Source organism: Cervus elaphus, chromosome 4 (assembly GCF_910594005.1).
Source record: "Cervus elaphus chromosome 4, mCerEla1.1, whole genome shotgun sequence".
NCBI classification, from domain to species: domain Eukaryota; kingdom Metazoa; phylum Chordata; class Mammalia; order Artiodactyla; family Cervidae; genus Cervus; species Cervus elaphus.
In genome coordinates this window covers 27,517,702-27,535,387 of record NC_057818.1, presented here as the reverse complement: position 1 = coordinate 27,535,387, position 17,686 = coordinate 27,517,702, and the positions used below count along the sequence as shown (strand labels likewise).

Sequence of the window (17,686 nt, the reverse complement as noted above, 5' to 3'; positions counted from 1 at the left end):
CAGAGCTTCATAGAAACAGAAGGTTCTCGTTTTACTTCTTAACAGCAAATGAGAGAAGATCACAGATCAATTGAATTGACGTAATTTTACTTTAAATTTAAATCCAACATTGAAATTTTATTTTGGTTCCTGCTGAGTTTTCAAGCCCTTGAGGCACCCCCCCACAAACACAATTTTGTAGGATGTATTTGACAAATAAATACTTTTTTGTCCATTGATCTTCCCCTCCTCCCCAGTAGCCTGCATTTTAAATGCAGATATATGTAGAAGCTTTAAGAAAAAGCAGTTGTTTTCCCCTTTATACCACGTGCCCCTCTTTAAGATATTCCTGCTATTGTTTGTTACAAACCAGATAAAACTTGAAAAACATTAGCCTTGGTTCCATTCCTTTCCTCAGGCCAACTGCATTGCCGGAGACTGAAATCACATGATAGATAAAAGTTTACAAAGTGTTTATCAAACATTTAACCAGAAGTTTGCAGCAAAGACATTCTTAGACCTTTCTCAGCATATCTGTGAGAGAGGGCACAGTGAAGGGACATGCATCACCGCTCCTGATTAGATAGTTGTCTCACTTGGACTCTCTGTCGCTCTGAGACAGTTACTGGAAAGTGGTTTAGATAGTAGTAGTAATTGCTGTTGCTCTTCTGGGAGACATTAGCTAAATTACCATTCAACTGCAAAGACAGGCTGTTTTCTGCTTAAAAAAAATTTTTTTTAATAATTATAGACAATGAGCATTATTGTTTGTGAAAATAGCTAAATTTAGAATGTACAAACTCTAGTCCCAGAAATACTGAAAAAATATGGCCCTGTGCAACATGAAAGATGATTATCTGAAACTGTTTTGTTTTTATAGGCCAGTAATATATAATTGAATTTAAGGGGTCATATAAACTTGATGCACCCTCACATTCACATCATATTTTGTCTTTGAAAATGTTTTATAGGACAGATTTGTTGTAGTGAGTATATGACTTAAGGGTTTAGGGGTAGGCATCTTTTGGAAGATGTGGAAATAACACCCCTCCCACCCCAACACACAAGTCATTGTAATCCATGCTTTATCATCTGCACTGATACAGCTCAATTTTACATGAGTACAGGTGAAATCAGTGTTTGTAATAGCAGTTGCAACAGCGTATCAAAATGGTTAGTAGTAGTATTGCTATTTAACTCCCTTTTTTCTTTTCTTAGGGACAGTCTCCCTCAATCCGCCAACTTATCATGCATGCAATGGCAGAATGGTACATGCGAGGGGAGCAGTATGACCAGGCCAAATTGTCTCGAATACTTGATGTGGCCCAGGACTTGAAGGTGAGCTTGGAGGGACAGAGTAACTATTGATGGCAAAAGTTCCAAGTGTCTTAGGAATAAGTCACATGTAACTCTAAGCTAGAATGGATGAGATTTAGAGTTTTTCCTTAAAGGTAGAAAGAGGTTGGAAGAAGAGTGGTTCTTTAGAAGTGTAAAAATGTTTTCATTTACATTTCACTGAGTTTGGTTTGGTCTTCTATGACATTTAAAGAGCTGTTCTAAAGCAAATGATATTGACATCTTAGATGTAATCTGTGAGATACAATTTTTGGAGACACTGGTTGGCTGTCGACTCTTTTACAGATTTCATTAGCATTAACAGATTCTTCTGACAAATAGTCTGATTCTTAATGTTTTTTATTTGATTTGATAGTACTGGTGTTGTAGTTGTACTTAGGTTAGAGGAAGCCTGAGTTTAGATTTTTTTTTTTTTTAATGGATAAAGATAATTTTTCATGCTTTGTGTTTTGCTTTGCTTTAGGTTTATTTGAAAAAACACAGGGTAAAGTTTATTGTGAAGGTAAAGTCATGTGTTTGTCTTTGAAATGTGATCGTATAGTTAGGGACAAGTATTACCATTGATACACACCAAGCTGTCTAAAAAATTATGATTAAGAAAATATTAGCAATGTTTTATTTACACTTGTTTGTGAAAATAAAAACTGGAAACAGAAAATAGGACAGAAAAGTCACTCAATTGCTTGACTCGCAGTTTCTAATATTCTTTTTCTTTAGGCTTTGTCAATGCTGCTAAATGGTACTCCATTTGCCTTTGTTATTGACCTTGCTGCACTTGCTTCACGTCGTGAATACCTCAAACTTGACAAGTGGCTCACAGATAAAATTCGAGAGCATGGAGTAAGTGGGATTTGTCCATTTATTACTGCTTTTAAGTTTTGATGGTCAGGATAACTGAAGAAAATGGCAATGAAAATATTATTACTATATTCTGGAGTTGAGTTGTAATGCTTAGTCTGAAATCAATTAATGATGAGTTTCAAATACACTGAAAGACTTTCTCTTTTTCAGGAGCCTTTTATCCAGGCTTGTATGACTTTTTTAAAGAGACGGTGTCCTTCTATTTTGGGTGGACTCGCCCCAGAGAAAGATCAGCCCAAAAGTGCTCAACTTCCTCCAGAAACCCTGGCAACAATGTTGGCCTGTTTACAAGCTTGTGCAGGGTAAGAAGAGTATTTAATACTGGAACTGGATTGTGTGGATAATTGTTGATTTGAGGAAGAGGGTTTGAATAATTAAAAATGACAGCATTTAAGGTAATCCAGTGGGTTTTAAGTCCAAAGTACTATACTACTTAAATATGAGATCTGTTTGAGTTAATTTTTTAATGTGTGGTGCGAGATAGGGTCCCAAATGCGTAGTTTTACATGTGAATAGTCATTTGTTTGTTGAAGAGACTGGTCTTTCCCTTTGGAACGATCTTCTGAAAAATCAGCTGCACATAATATGAGTTTATTCTGGGCTCTTAGTTCTCTTCCATTGATCTATATGCCTGTCCTTATGCCAGTACCACATTGTCTTGATAACTTTCACTTTTAAGTAAATTTTTAAATTGAAGTATGAGTTCTGCAGCTTTGCTTTCTACTTCTCCAAAACTGTTTTGGTCATTCTGGGTTCCTTAATTTTCATAAGAATTCTGGGGTCAGCTTGTCCATTTCTGCAGAGAAGTTACAGAGCCCAGTGGGATTTTGATAAGGATTATGTTGAACCTTTAGATCACCTCAGGGGATAGTGCCATTTTAATAGTATTAAGTCTTCCAGTTAACAAATCTAGGATATCTTCCCATTTCTTTTATCTTTCTCTAATTTCTTTCAGTGATGTTTGCATTGCTTTAGTCATGCTTTTTGCTGGGTATTTGATACAAGTCATGGTATCTGAATAGAGAGGTGTTTTGTTTTGTTGGTGGTGGTTTTTTTTTTTTTTTTTTTTTTGGTCTAATTGTTCTTGCTCCAGTCTAAAGTTGAATAGACGTGGTGAGAACAGACAACCTTACCTTGTTCCTGATTCAGGAGGAAAGTACCCAGTGTTTGACCATTAGCTATAATGTTAGTTATGGGTTTATAGTTACGTTTCACATTGAAGGGAGTTTCCTTATCTTCTGTTTCTACTTTGGTTAAATGTGTGTGTGTTGCATGTCTTATTTGTGGTTGAAAGCTGGAAAGTTTAATATGGCAATTCTTGAAATCACATTTTACCCACTCAAGGGTTTTTTGTTTTGTTAATGCTTTTTTCTGAACAAAATCAGTAGTATCTGTATTCTTTGTCCTCTTTGGTCACTGATATCTCTGGGTAAGCTTTGTGGTTAGCTAAGATTGGAGGTTTTGTTAAACTAAACTCTGGAATCAGTAAGCAATTCTTTACCCTGTGATTCTGTGTGCTGTGTCCAGGTACATCTTTAACCCTAAGTTGGCCCCTTGACAAGTCCACTTGGGTATTCACTTGCTTCTTAGTCAGAACCTGAAGGTTGGCTTGAGGTGAACTTGGGCTTGAACCTAAGAACTTTGGCTTTCTTAGGTCTTTCAAGGCAACGGCACACTTTAGATGCTAGCACAACCCTGCACACACCTCATGCCTTCTAGATTCCTGGGGAAATGTGAAAGCTTTTCAGATTTCCACCCATGGAAATCATCTGAAGTTTTCCTTTTAAACTTTTGGTTAACCTGTAGTTTGGTCAGACTGTTATCTTCTACCTTAGGCATTCAGGAAGTTAAAACAATGACCTTTAAAATTTTTTCTGCAGATACCCATGGGGAAACCCATGTCTGTTTGTCCTGGGTCAGCTCTTAGGTCCAGTATAGACAACCCGGCCATTGTGGTCTCACAGGGAATCCTCAGATAGGTGAAATGATGATTATTTCTCTGAGAATGAACTTTGAAGATGTTTCAGCCCAATTCTGAGCCCTCTTGATCTGGTGGTTGTCAGGTTGCCTGCTAGTTTTCACTGTGATTGTGTGTTTTAATTCTGAGGGAGCAAATTAAGATGTCATAAAGCTTGCTGTTGTTACCAAGAAGTAATCATCTTTCTGGAAGAAAAATTCCCCTCATGTGTTTTTCTTCTTGGCCACTCTGTGCTGCTCTGCCTGGGGTTGATCCCTGGCTCCAGCAGTGAAATGAAAGCAAGAAGTCTTAGCCCCTGGACTGACAGGGAATTCCCTCCCTTGACTGTTGTAAAGCCTTTTGGTTCATTTCCAGAGTTCTGAAAAAATCAACTCCTACCTTTTTTTGGCTAGTGTTCTAGTTGGTTTTATGGAGGAGAGAATATTTAGAGGTCTTTACTCCACCATCCTCACTTTTGTTCTGTCCTATATATTCTTTTTTGTAATTTCTGAAGCATAGTAAAATGAATACCTGTGTGATTCTCAAAGGGGAATAGTAGCATTATTTCAGTAGAGACCTCTGGATCTGACATTCACAACATTAATTTACTGGTCAGGAGGTCACAGCTCCATTCTGCAGATGCCTCATGATAAAGGCATTGAGTAGAACATTGTGTAAGTTATGTGGTAATCTCTCGGTCAGTGCATGTAAAATACAAAGTAGCAGACAAACACAAATCAAGGGACGTTGTATAAAAACAAAAAACTGGCTTCTACTTTTTTAAAAAAATCAAGTTTAAGAAAGAGAAATAAAAGTTGATGAATTCTGACAGTTTAAAGAAGCAAAATAGATGTGACAACCCAGTGCAATGCATCCTGATCCAAGGGGAAAAAAACAGCATTGAGGACATTATGGGAATAATTGATGTAATTTGAATCTGACCTATTTTATTTTATCCTTGCCCAACTTGTATTGGATTTCATAAATGTTGTTTTACAAGGTTATGTAAGAAAATGCCCTTGTTCTTAGAAAACAGGTAGTAAAGTATTTAGGGATAAAAGATACATGATGTATCTAATCTAAAATGTTTTGGAGAGAAGTGGATATTATAGAAAAAATGATTAAATAAATAGGGCAAAATGTAGCTAATTGGTGAGTGAAGCATTTATGGGAGTTCGTTTCAGTACTCTGGTCTCTTAAGTTTGGAATTTTGTCGGCTATGACAAGTTCTGAAATAGCAAGGAATAATATTTTAATTAACCATTTTTATCAATCATAAGATACACAGTTTTAATATTGTACCATCTCTGAAATGATGATTCATCTCATTGGTGACCTCTTACAATTAGAATTAACCCAGTTAATTTTGTAGAGCGTGTAAAATAATGGTGTGGCTTACAGTTGAAGGCATTTTGTGTTGAATACAATATGATATGCTTGTAGCCATTAACCCATGGCATAGATATCTTTGAAACGGTTTTCCTTTTAAAGTGTTTTTTGGTGTGTGGTATGTGTGTTTATTATTAGTAAAACACAGATACCTTTTTCAAATGCAAAAATTCTAAAACGGTATATTCAGTGAAATTTTCGTTTAGACTCTGTTGCCTCCATCTTCTAGTTTTCTTTGCCTTTAGTTCACCATTTTTGTTTATTTTGTGGGTTATCTCTGGGTTACAAGTGTATATATTTTCCTTTTACCTGTAGAAAAGGTGGTAGTATATTACATACTTTCTGCACCATGCTTCTTTCATTTGATTATATATCCCAGAGTTCACACCAAACAATTAGAGTTTCTTTATTCCTCGTATTTGCTGTGTAGTACTCTACTAAATAGATGTTTTGTGCCTTAGTGAACTAGTACCTATTTGTGAATATTTAGTTTGTTTTCACTATATATCACAAATAATGTTGGAATGAATAGCATTTTGCATCCATTATCTTTGCCAGTGTATATTTGGGCCCATTAGAAGTGGAATTGTTAGGTTAAAGGGAAATGGCATATGCAATTTTGTTAGGTGCTGTAAAATTTTTCTCCATAGCAAGTTCTCCATTTATTATAACCAGAGGCAGTTGGTCTATTTCCCCATAGTTTTGTGCTTATCTGAAAGATAATTTTTTTGTTTTGGTTGTGCCTCATGGCATATGGGATGTTAGTTCCCCAACCAGAGATTGAACCTACACCCCCTGAAGTGGAAGCTCAGAGTCTTAACCAGTGGTCCTCTAGAGAATTCTCTGAACTGTTTAATGTAGAGTTTTATTTGGTACTTTTAATATCTTAATCTGTCCTCTCCCTCCCCTCAGAAACAACTTTCTTGTCTGAGTGACTGCTTTTACTTTTTAGAGTCAAAAGTATGATTAAGAATTTAGAGGGTAAGATCTAAGACAGTAGGAAGTTTGCATAGCATTTGTGAGTGCAAGGGGTTCCACAGTTTCAGGAGACAATAGCACCCTGTGATAGGAAAGCGGACTTTTCTGTCAAACATACAGCCTGATTCACATTTTAGAAGTCAGTTTTTTACGTGCTTGCCTAATTCGTGTATGGCATTTTTATCTATACTTAAATTAATGTCTTATTTTTGACTGAGAACCTTGTCTAAAGATTGTTTATCTGTTTACTTTGATACGTCCACATTTGTGCATAATTTTTGATGAAGTAGTTGAGGATATGGAATGTTTTTTAGAGTGGTATTTCAAAATATAAGGGCAGCACTATACCCAAGCCTTGTTAATTTCAGAGGTGTTAAAAAATATTTTCACAAGAAAGGCAGTGCTCAGAAAATCCTGGTGATTAATGACAGATACAGAGACATGGGATATGGTGGAAATTGAGCCATAGGTTCCAGCAAGCTTTCTATTTATTAGAAATCCAGATTTGTTTGCTTAGGTGTTCTAGGGAATAATTAATGATATTTTTCACTTTTCGTTTCTCTTCAGGAGTGTTTCTCAGGAGTTATCAGAAACCATCCTCACCATGGTGGCCAATTGCAGTAACGTTATGAACAAGGCCAGGCAACCACCACCTGGAGTTATGCCAAAAGGACGCCCTCCTAGTGCTAGCAGCTTAGACGCCATTTCTCCTGTTCAGGTAAATGAACACTACATTTGATACATCTCCATTTGTTCATAGATTTGAAATAGAATAAACTTCTACATCATCATTAATATTCTACTCAAAGGAGATTTTTGTCTGAATTTATTACATTTTAGATAACTGCATGTCTAGTATCCACTTAAAGGAGATCTGTAAATAGGCATTGTGGTTGAGAATAGATTTGAATCATTAAACAGACTATGAGAGGAAAGATACAAAACAGCTTAGACAGGTATATGGTAAGGGCTTCTTTTTAAAATAAGAATAACAGACTTGAGAAATAAGCACTGCCTTTGAACCTGATGTGTCTTGTTTGTAGCTTCACGGGCCAAGCAACAGTGCTAGAGCATAAGGACTTGTTATAACTGGGGCTCTTCAGCTCTCAACTGAACTGCTCTTTTAAAAACAAGGTACATTTAAGTTACTCCCTGACACCAACCACCCCCTTCTCTCTGGGAGCAACATATTCCGCTTCTATTTTCAGCTGCATTGAATGGCAGATTGGGGTTTATTTTAAGAAAGAGCATTTAGGGAACCACTTCAGTGACCACTTTATAAAAGGCATATCATATATTATTTTCTATAGTCACAGAAGTCTGAAATGTCACAAACTAAGAAGCTTGGAAGTGCAGTTATTAGATATTTTATAAAATCTTTTGGTATGAATAGTATACCTTGTTTTTTGTTTTTTTAAATTAGAGCTGATCTCCTCTAACCCCAAGATTCTCAAAGTTTGACAAGATTTGTTTTGACTAGATTTCTAATTTCTAATGCTTTTATTGTATTAAAAGTTAAGCTAATTGAAATTTGTTTACATTAAAGGGGCCTATTGGAAATTATAAGGATTGCCCCATGTCACTACTAAATGTTTAGTAGTACAGCCTCAAAGAACTTCATCTGAAATGTTATTCTTGAAGTTTTATAGCCCTTATATTGTGGCTCTGGTTCTTTGTCAGGGGCTCTTTAAACCACTGTATCACAGATTCTGTGATATAGTTGTGATACATTAAGAAAAATGACTGGTGCACTTGATTTTGGGGGTTAAGCATCATCATGTTTTGCAGTTTATTAAGCATTTGAAGAGCTATTGCTAAAGATTGCTTTACCTGTGTCATTATCTGCCTTTGCTTGAAGTGTGTTTAATACGTTTTTATAATGTTTTTCTTTAGATTGACCCTCTTGCTGGAATGGCATCTCTTAGTATAGGTGGTTCAGCTGCCCCTCACACCCAGAGTATGCAGGGCTTTCCTCCAAATTTGGGTTCTGCATTCAGTACCCCACAGTCACCAGCAAAAGCATTTCCACCCCTTTCAACCCCAAATCAGACAACTGCATTCAGTGGTATTGGAGGACTTTCATCACAGCTCCCAGGTAAGAGGAGTGGTGGGTAGGGGTACAGACTATTTGTAAGCTTCATCGTGCCTTAGTGTATATAAAGTGTTCTGAGTCACTGTGATAACAGAAAAGTGCTTAAACTAAATTGTGAAAGTTATTTTCACATCCATAGCTGGGAAGAGAAAAACATTACATTAATTTAGTCAAATTGTAATGAGGATATTTTTATACTTACACATTTTTTACTTGAGTTACTCAGTAAGGATTCTATTACCACATGATACTGTAAGCAGTAACAACTTTGTTAATCACGTTCTAAAGAACTTAGGCTTAGATCAAAACTCATAGCTTTATAAATTACCCAACGTTCGTATAATAAAGGTAAAATGTTTCATGCATCAGATTCAGGTATATGTCCTGCCTTTTTGCACCTACCTTGAAAATGTTAGGAAATCAGTAGAACTTTCCCACGTATTTTGGCTTTTAACTTACCGTGCAAGTAAAGTTTACATTTTCCCCCATAGTACCCACATGTTTCTCCTAAGCTGTTTGCACCTTTTATTGCCAGAGTATAAGTTTAGAGTACTAAAACCTAATTAGTGAAATGTTTTAATAACTTGGGCTTCCCTGATCGCTCAATTGGTAAAGAATCCGCCTGCAGTGCAGGAGACCCCAGTTCGATTCCTGGCTCAGGAAGATCCACTGGAAAAGGGTTGGGCTACCCACTCCAATATTCTTGGGCTTCTCTTGTGGCTCAGCTGGTAAAGAACCCGCCTGCAATGCGGGAGACCTGGGTTTGATCCCTGGGTTGGGAAGATCCCCTGGCAGCCTGGCTGGTATAGAAACTGGGGCTCTTGGACTCCCTGCGGTGTAATAACTCTGTAACCTAGTTGCAACTGAGTTAACAAAAGACCATGACTTTTTAATTAAGAACTTGTGTCTTTTATAAAGTGAAGAAGATGAGTAATGATAAGACTTTTGGCTGCCTTCGTTCTTTCTAGTAGGTGGTCTTGGCACAGGCAGCCTGACTGGTATAGGAACTGGGGCTCTTGGACTCCCTGCAGTGAATAGCGATCCTTTTGTACAGAGGAAGCTGGGCACCTCTGGACTGAACCAGCCTACATTCCAGCAGAGTAAGATGAAACCTTGTAAGTGGTAGTGTTGTCTGTGATTGTGAAGTGTGACTGATACATATGTAACTTACATGTCCATTTGTTGTCCCCAGAGATAGATGGACAAAAACTTCGACTTTGTCTTAATATGTTGTTATAAAGCCATTATGTTGATATGCCTCCTAGATCGGTGGGAGTATCATGAATTTAAATTTTTAAAACAAAAATTTGAGGTATTATTCTGCCTTTGATCCTGGATTGTCAGAAGAAGGTGGCAGTTAAGAGGTAGCATTCTTCAAGGTGTTATCCTAAGAGTAAGGAGCAAAGTAAAAAAGATAGAGTAGTTTAAATCTATGTATGTAAACCTTTTTTGTTTTTTAAACAAATCAGGAGCAGCCAGGAAAATCTCAGATTTCTGTTTCAGTTTTGCCAGTTTATGAAGTAAATAACTATATTTTAATGTTACAGCTTTATGATATATAAGTACACATAATTATTGCCATATATGTTACAAAAATCAAATTTTAAACTTTGAATCTCCTTTAGTAAGCTATTTAAAAGTCAGAGGAGTCTTCTTTGTAAATACATATATATCATTGACTTTTAAATATCCTTGTCATTGGGACTAAATATTCATTATTCAAGGTTTGAAAGTATACAAACTGATTTGAAAATGTTAGTGTGAAAGGCTTGTCTGAATGTTATGTTCTGTAGCATGCTTTGTGTTTCTATCAATGTGTCATGCATATGCATTGCTAATTCTTACAAGTAAGAGGTGATAAAGTAACCTGGAATGAGGTTGTATTGAGGGTAAGTGCATTATAAATTTGAACCTAGTGAACTTTCATGGTGTGAAAAGTCCTTATATAAAGTACTGAGATAGAACTGTGGTTGTAGGGCAGTTTTGTTAAAATCTCTTGTGTCCTTGGAGCAGTTGAATATTGAAACTTGACCCCCTTAACACTTCATTTTAGTGTTTTTTTCTTCCTCTTAAAATTCAAACTATATTGGTCTTTCTGGCTCTGTGTGCTTAATGTGGGGGAGTAAAGGAGGAGCCTAAATGCCCACTGTTTACTTTTCTGTTTTTAACAGCGGACTTGTCTCAGGTGTGGCCAGAGGCAAATCAGCACTTTAGTAAAGAGATAGATGATGAAGCAAACAGCTATTTCCAGAGAATATATAATCACCCACCACATCCAACCATGTCTGTTGATGAGGTGAGTGTCCAGAATGATCTAATTCTTTATGGTTTAGGTAAATCTTAAATAAATGCCTCTTTCAAAGTGATATATAACATCGAGTGTTTTGATATGTCTCTTTAATATTTATCTCAAGCTCAGTTTATTGTTAAATACTCTACTTAACAATTGAGAATATTTGAGGAGTGCATTCCCTGGTAGCTCAGCTGGTAAAGAATCCACCTGCAGTGCAGGAGACCCCGGTTTGCTCCCTGGGTGGGAAAGATCCCCTGGAGAAGGGAAAGGCTTACCCACTCCAGTATTCTGGCCTAGAGAATTCCATGGACTGTATAGTCCATGGGGTCACAAAGAGTTGGACATGACTGAGCAACTTTCACTTCACTATCTTAGTAACGGTTTCCTTTATGTGTGTATCATTTTTGTCTTGCTTTTTCCAGGTATTAGAAATGCTACAGAGATTTAAAGATTCTACCATAAAGAGGGAACGAGAAGTATTTAACTGTATGCTAAGGAACTTGTTCGAAGAATATCGGTTCTTCCCCCAATACCCTGATAAAGAGTTACATATAACAGCCTGCCTGTTTGGGGGAATAATCGAAAAAGGACTGGTCACTTACATGGCACTAGGTTTGGCCCTGCGATACGTTCTTGAAGCCTTACGCAAGCCTTTTGGATCCAAAATGTATTATTTTGGGATTGCTGCACTAGATAGATTTAAAAATAGGTGAGTGGATAGGTTTTCTGTGAAGGTTCTCTCTTTTAATGAAAGAAGAAACAGTAGCTTACTTTTCAGCTAATTCTTCTATGCTTTATATGTTATTAACTAACCTTAATGACTATATGAAGTAAAAGGAAGAAGTGAAAACAGTTTGTTATATTTACCAAATAAGTGGTTGGAGAAGTAGAAAATAGCAGGTTTTTTTCTTTTTTTTTTTGGTTTGTTTACTGAACTATACTTTATAATATGTGAAAGTCAGTATTTTAGGTTAATAGGTCTTTGAAATTCAAACAGTTGTGTTACCACTACCACCACAATCAAAATACTGAATATTTTTGTCACCCTCAAGAAGTTCGCTTACTTCCCCTTTGTAGTTAACTTTCCACACATCTAACCTCTGGCAATCACTGATTGGATTTGTCTCTTTTTTCCAGAGTATTATTTAAAGGGAGCCCTATACAGTGTGTATGAGTCTGACTTCTTAAGCTGAGCATGATGCTTCCAAGATTTATCCATGTTACTGCATGTTTCAGTTTCTTTTTATTGCAGAATAGTATTCTGTTGTATGGGTTCATCAGCAAACTGTTTTTGTCTTCACCTGTTGATGAACATTTGGGATTTAGCTAACTGGAAAGATAGTAGTTTTAATGGCTCATTGTAATCTTAAGTAAAACAAAACCTTTTAAAAAAAGGTTTTTTTGATTCAGAAAGGGTGATGTTCACAAGTATTTTCCCTCTCTTCTTTGTTCTTCCTTTTGACATTCTCTTCAAATAAGGTATCTCAAAGGTAGAAATGGGAGAAATGGCCTAGATTAGCTTTTGAAAAATTTGAAATTGTACTGCCTCTGTTCTTACATGAAATGGTAAATGAATAAATGTTTTTGTTGACAGATTGAAGGACTATCCCCAGTATTGTCAGCACTTGGCTTCGATCAGTCACTTTATGCAATTTCCACATCATTTACAGGAGGTAAGTGTCTTCAGTACCTAAGTAATTGAAGGGTTTATCTGTTTTAATTTGAATTTGGATTTACTGGCAATGGCATTAAGATTGCCTAATGATTGTTCTGACATAGGTATACATATTATTTGTTGCTTGTTTTGTAGCTTAACCATGAAAAAATAGGAATTTTATACTATCTTTTGTAAGCAGTGGTTTTGCTTGATTTGATAAAAGGCTTTTGCCAGTAGTTTAGCCTAATAATTCTATCAAGGAGTAGAAATCTTTCACTATTAACCAAGAATCCCTGCCTGAGTCTAAAAAGAATTTGGAGTGGGACTCTGATAAAAATAAGTTGTTCCAAAAAAAAAAAAAGTTGTTCCTCTGATTTAGATGTTAATGTGAATCAGAGCTATTTTTTTCTGTTGTTGTTGTTTGGGTTTTTTGTTTGTTTTGGTTTGGTTTTGGGGGGCTGCTCTGTGTGGCTTGTGGGATCTTAGTTCCCTGACTAGGGATTGAACCTGGCCCATGATAGTGAAAGAGCCCAGCCCTAACCACTGGACTGCCAGGAAATTCCCCAGACCTGTTGCATATAAAAGTTTTTAGATCAGTGTTTCTTAAAAATACAGCCTTCTTACACTATAGATTCCTTCGAGGTTAAAAAAGAGACAGTCCCTAAGGAAATGGACCTACAGAATATACATTTTAAACCATGTTATGTGATTATTCTTGAAATTTGTAAATATTTCTTTAGTGATTGATTTTACTTGATTACTAAGTATTCACACTTTCGTCTTCCCTTTGGTCAAAGTCAGCTTACAGAGAACAAGAAAAGAAAGTTGATTAATCTCTGTTAACTTTATTTTACTTTTTTCAGTACAAAGCAGATGAACTCCTTTATAAGATCATATTTTAAGAAACCAGTTCAGAATTTGAACTGATTTTAATTCTGTATTGTAGTTTAGTCCAGCACTTTCTACCTCATTCCACTGGGTTTGTTTGTAGGAGTGCAGAGTGTCATTATGATGATTTAGCCTCGGAAACCACAGCATAGGAGGTAGGAGTATATTCATGTCTATTGAGGGGTTTTGGAGGGCTATGCCAAAATTATGGCACTGAAAACTAGGCAAGAAAGCAGAGTTTGAAAAGCTGGGATGGGAAGTCAGAGGCTACTACAATCAGATGATCTTGAAATTCAGATCTGGGACCTTGAAAGACTAGAGAGGGAGAATAAGGGAGGTGGTACGAAAGTGATCACACTAACAGTGATCCTGAGTTCCCACTTTAACACATTTATTACCCAGAGAAGGGGAGAGAAGTCATTGTTTATTTTTCAGTTTAAAGGGCTGTATTTTTCCTTCTTGAAAATGTCTCATTTTTTGAATAAAGTTACGGTGTATGTATGTATGTGTGTGTGTGTGTGTATATATATATATATATGTATATATAGGTACTAGTTTTTGGTCGGGAACAAGCTGTTGGTAATAGTATCAGGAAGGCTGTGTCAGTCTTCTAATTTGTGTGGGAGAAGGAATTTTTTTGGACTGGGAAATGTGGAGGAGAGGGACAAAACGTATCCTAGAACATTGCTTACCCTCCAGTTGGCTAGGTGGTATAAACTGTTCTTGTTTTGTGCCATTAGCTTTGCTGAGAGAGAACTCACGCTGCAGTGTTTTTTAGGCTGTGGTTTTTCTCATTAGCATCCAATAGAAATCAGTTTATTATATAAATTTTAGAACCTTTAAGTTTACTTATATAAAGGAATTTAAGGAAATCTATAGGCAAGCATTTGTGGCTACATTTTTAAAATTTGTTTTTTTAGACTGGTTCTCTTATAAACACTTAAGCATAGTAACATTTTAGCTTTACTTCTTCAGAAGTTTGTGGTATCCACTTACATATTACACATACGGGAATATGCACCAGAATGGGGCAAGATGTAAGGGAGATGGATGAACCAAAAGAATGCTATGAAATGATTTCCAGTCTCTCAGAAGTGAGGGGAGTTTAATTCAAGTATTTCAGTTTCTGTTAAAAATTCTTATTTAATGTGTTTTTCTCTCCCTACCTCTATAGTATATTGAGTATGGACAGCAATCTAGAGATCCTCCTGTGAAAATGCAGGGCTCTATCACAACCCCTGGAAGTATTGCACTGGCTCAAGCCCAGGCCCAGGCCCAGGTTCCAGCAAAAGCTCCCCTTGCTGGCCAGGTTAGCACTATGGTAACCACCTCAACAACCACCACTGTTGCGAAAACGGTTACAGTCACCAGGCCAACTGGAGTCAGCTTTAAGAAAGATGTGCCAGTAAGTAGGTCTATCTTCTTTCTTTGTTGTATTTGTTGTTACATTGCAATATGTCCAGTAGTGAGCATGTACTTTATTATAAATAACACATGCCTATTAAAAAAAGCATGAAAGATCAGCATTTCTCCCTTGTGCCACCCCAATTTTCCACATGCAGCCCCTGTGAATAGTTCAGTACATGTTCTTGCCAGCACTTCAAGTGCACAGTTGTACATACCATATGTATTTTATGTACTAAAGGAATCTGTGTACGTACCCCACCCCTGGGATTTGTCTGGTAAGGATTTTAGCTTGTTAATTTTATGCATTTTATTTCTTCAGCCTTCTATTAATACAACAAATATAGATACATTGCTTGTGGCCACAGATCAAACTGAGAGAATCGTAGAGCCCCCAGAAAATATCCAGGAGAAAATTGCTTTTATCTTCAACAACCTTTCCCAGTCAAATATGACACAAAAGGTGAGTCTGAAGTAATAGTTTATGTATGTATCACTACAAATGTTCTCTGTTGTTTTTCTTGATGGATTGGGGGATTTATATTTGATATTCTCTACCCTTTTTAATCTTTAAAGGTGGAGATAATAGAATCAAAATGAAGGGAACATGGATGTACAACTAGTGGTTGTGGACTCTGTAGATGTTAAATAGCACTGATTTTATTTATTTATTTATTTATTTATTTATTTATTTTGGCCACATGGCATGGCATGTGGGATCTTAGTTCCCTTACCAGGGATCGAACCAAACTCACACTGCCTGCAGTGGAAGTGTAGCCTCTTAACCACTGAACTTCCAGGGAAGTCCCAAATAGTATTGTTTTGCAGTGAGTTACAGGCTTTTTGAAGTAAACTTGAAAGTGATTTCATGATGATGGGAATTTGATTTGTATTTCTAGTCACAATTCACGTCCTCCCAGAGATCAGTAACAGCTTGTGAAAAGAATTGATGCTTGCCTTACAAGATCATGTGCTAAGATAATACTTGGAAATGTCTGTTTCGTCAATACTAATTAGCCTTAACAAGTGGGTTTTGAGATGTAATTTATAATGCAAGTACTGTCTTTGAGAATCGCACCATAATTGATTGGGGGAAAATTTTGAAGCATTTTGCATGCTTTTTGGAAGAAGACTTTCAAACTTTACAAATAATTCCTAGAGATAGAAATGTAGAAAAACATAGTTCTGGCATCAGGCTTGTTAATAACAGGTTGTAGATTAGTAATTTATCTTCTTTTGTTCAGATGGAGAGTAAGTAAGATGGGGATGAGGGACTACATGTTTTGTAATTTTAAAGCTTAAAGGGACCATAGATGTTTCAGTTCTAATTACCCAGCTTACGAGATGATTGACTGTATACTTACATGGACTTGAATATACTGTACTTGATAGCATCTATGTAAAATTGGGGAGATGTAGCATGTTGCTTTAGCAACTGATTTTGCAAGGAGCCATACACTGTAGTCGTGTTCACAGAAACGAAACATAAAACTGTATTTTATCATCTTTTAATTGAATACTTCCCATGTTGTAATGGTTGGCTAGGTTGAAGAACTAAAGGAAACTGTGAAGGAAGAGTTTATGCCTTGGGTTTCACAATACCTGGTTATGAAGAGAGTCAGTATTGAGCCAAACTTTCACAGCCTGTATTCAAACTTCCTTGACACGCTGAAGAATCCTGAATTTAATAAGATGGTTCTGAATGAGACCTATAGAAACATCAAAGTAAGTGTTCTTGTATTTTTTTTTTTTTAATTGAAGGATAATTGCTTTACAGAATTTTGTTTTCTGTCAAACCTTTTATTACTGTTTTTAGTTTGGAAATATTTGATTACACAGGTGGAATTGGGGGGTATTGTTTTCTCCTGTATGTTGTATTTGTTACAGTATTTATGCAGGTTGCTTTAGGCATTGTTTCAAACACAGAACTAAATTTTCATGAAGAATTTAGTCTCACAGACATACTCATTTTCATCGTTCTGTACCATACCATCATTTATGTCTTAAATGCCATATATCTCAAGACTCTTGAATGTTGTAAAATAGCTGTTTAGGATTCTCAGAAGTTCCTTTTAAGGTCAAACATTTCCTAATGGGCTAATGCTTGTTCTATAAAATCTTAAGTAATTTTCTTAGGAAGAATAATTTTTAAAGAAAACAGTGTGAACCAGCATATAGCTGAAAACATTCTTGGCTGAATAACTTGGGATATTGGCTTAGGAACCAGCACTATATTTAAACCTGTGAATAGGAATTTTCCCTATTCTTGGTTACGCTGTAGTGCAAGAGAATTCCTGGCTCCTTTCTGTTGCACAGCTGACTTTGTGCCATTCTGCTGTTGCTGTGTGGAGTTAAGGAACATAACTAAATTGAGCCTTTGTCATTTGATAGCAGGGATTGTTGGGATATGAAAATCTCCACATAATTTGGGTCAAAAGATTCTTTCTTTTAAACAAAAGTATAAATTTAAACTAATAACCATAAAAGGTATTATGTAGGAAATGAATGTATGAATGTATGCAAGACACTGGAGTGTTGGTTCTGTCTCCCTTAAGAAAGTTAAAAGTAGAGAATTGATGAAATGGATTAGGCCTTCTCGAAGTGTGTAAGCAATATTACAGTGTATTCCAGAAAGTTATCGTAGTTGTTTCTAAAGATAATGCTAAAGATCACAACAGAGCACTGCAATCTTCTTATACTCCTTAGTATGCCTGCTATCTGGGAAGGACTTAAAATTCATAGCTGTAGTCTTCATTTGAATTGAATTTAGCTCTTCAAAATAGATTTGCAGTTGAGTCGCTGCTTCAAACTTAGCTTAAATTTTCAGTTTAA

The 17,686-nt window shown here is 36.3% G+C and overlaps 1 protein-coding gene and 2 non-coding genes across 8 annotated transcripts in view; all 3 read left to right on the top strand.

The window, feature by feature from the left end:
* CNOT1 (CCR4-NOT transcription complex subunit 1) overlaps positions 1-17,686 on the top strand; it is an 82,668-nt gene that overhangs the window by 43,636 nt on the left and 21,346 nt on the right. For 2 of the 6 annotated variants that reach the window (XM_043898628.1, XM_043898625.1), the window contains exons 14-25: positions 1,198-1,317; positions 2,053-2,175; positions 2,347-2,498; positions 7,088-7,238; positions 8,414-8,615; positions 9,584-9,727; positions 10,784-10,908; positions 11,328-11,614; positions 12,500-12,578; positions 14,625-14,855; positions 15,177-15,317; positions 16,400-16,579. In XM_043898628.1, coding sequence (XP_043754563.1) covers positions 1,198-1,317; positions 2,053-2,175; positions 2,347-2,498; positions 7,088-7,238; positions 8,414-8,615; positions 9,584-9,727; positions 10,784-10,908; positions 11,328-11,614; positions 12,500-12,578; positions 14,625-14,855; positions 15,177-15,317; positions 16,400-16,579 — 1,935 coding nt within the window. Of the gene's footprint in view, positions 1-1,197; positions 1,318-2,052; positions 2,176-2,346; positions 2,499-7,087; positions 7,239-8,413; positions 8,616-9,580; positions 9,728-10,783; positions 10,909-11,327; positions 11,615-12,499; positions 12,579-14,624; positions 14,856-15,176; positions 15,318-16,399; positions 16,580-17,686 lie in introns of all 6 variants that reach the window. The other 4 variants (XM_043898630.1, XM_043898626.1, XM_043898627.1 and 1 more) reach the window with 2 other exon arrangements.
* On the top strand, positions 7,527-7,662 carry LOC122692974. The gene has a single exon (XR_006340781.1). It is a non-coding gene; the product is annotated as a small nucleolar RNA SNORA50 (small nucleolar RNA).
* LOC122692973 lies at positions 17,080-17,218 on the top strand. Its single transcript, XR_006340780.1, has one exon. It is a non-coding gene; the product is annotated as a small nucleolar RNA SNORA46 (small nucleolar RNA).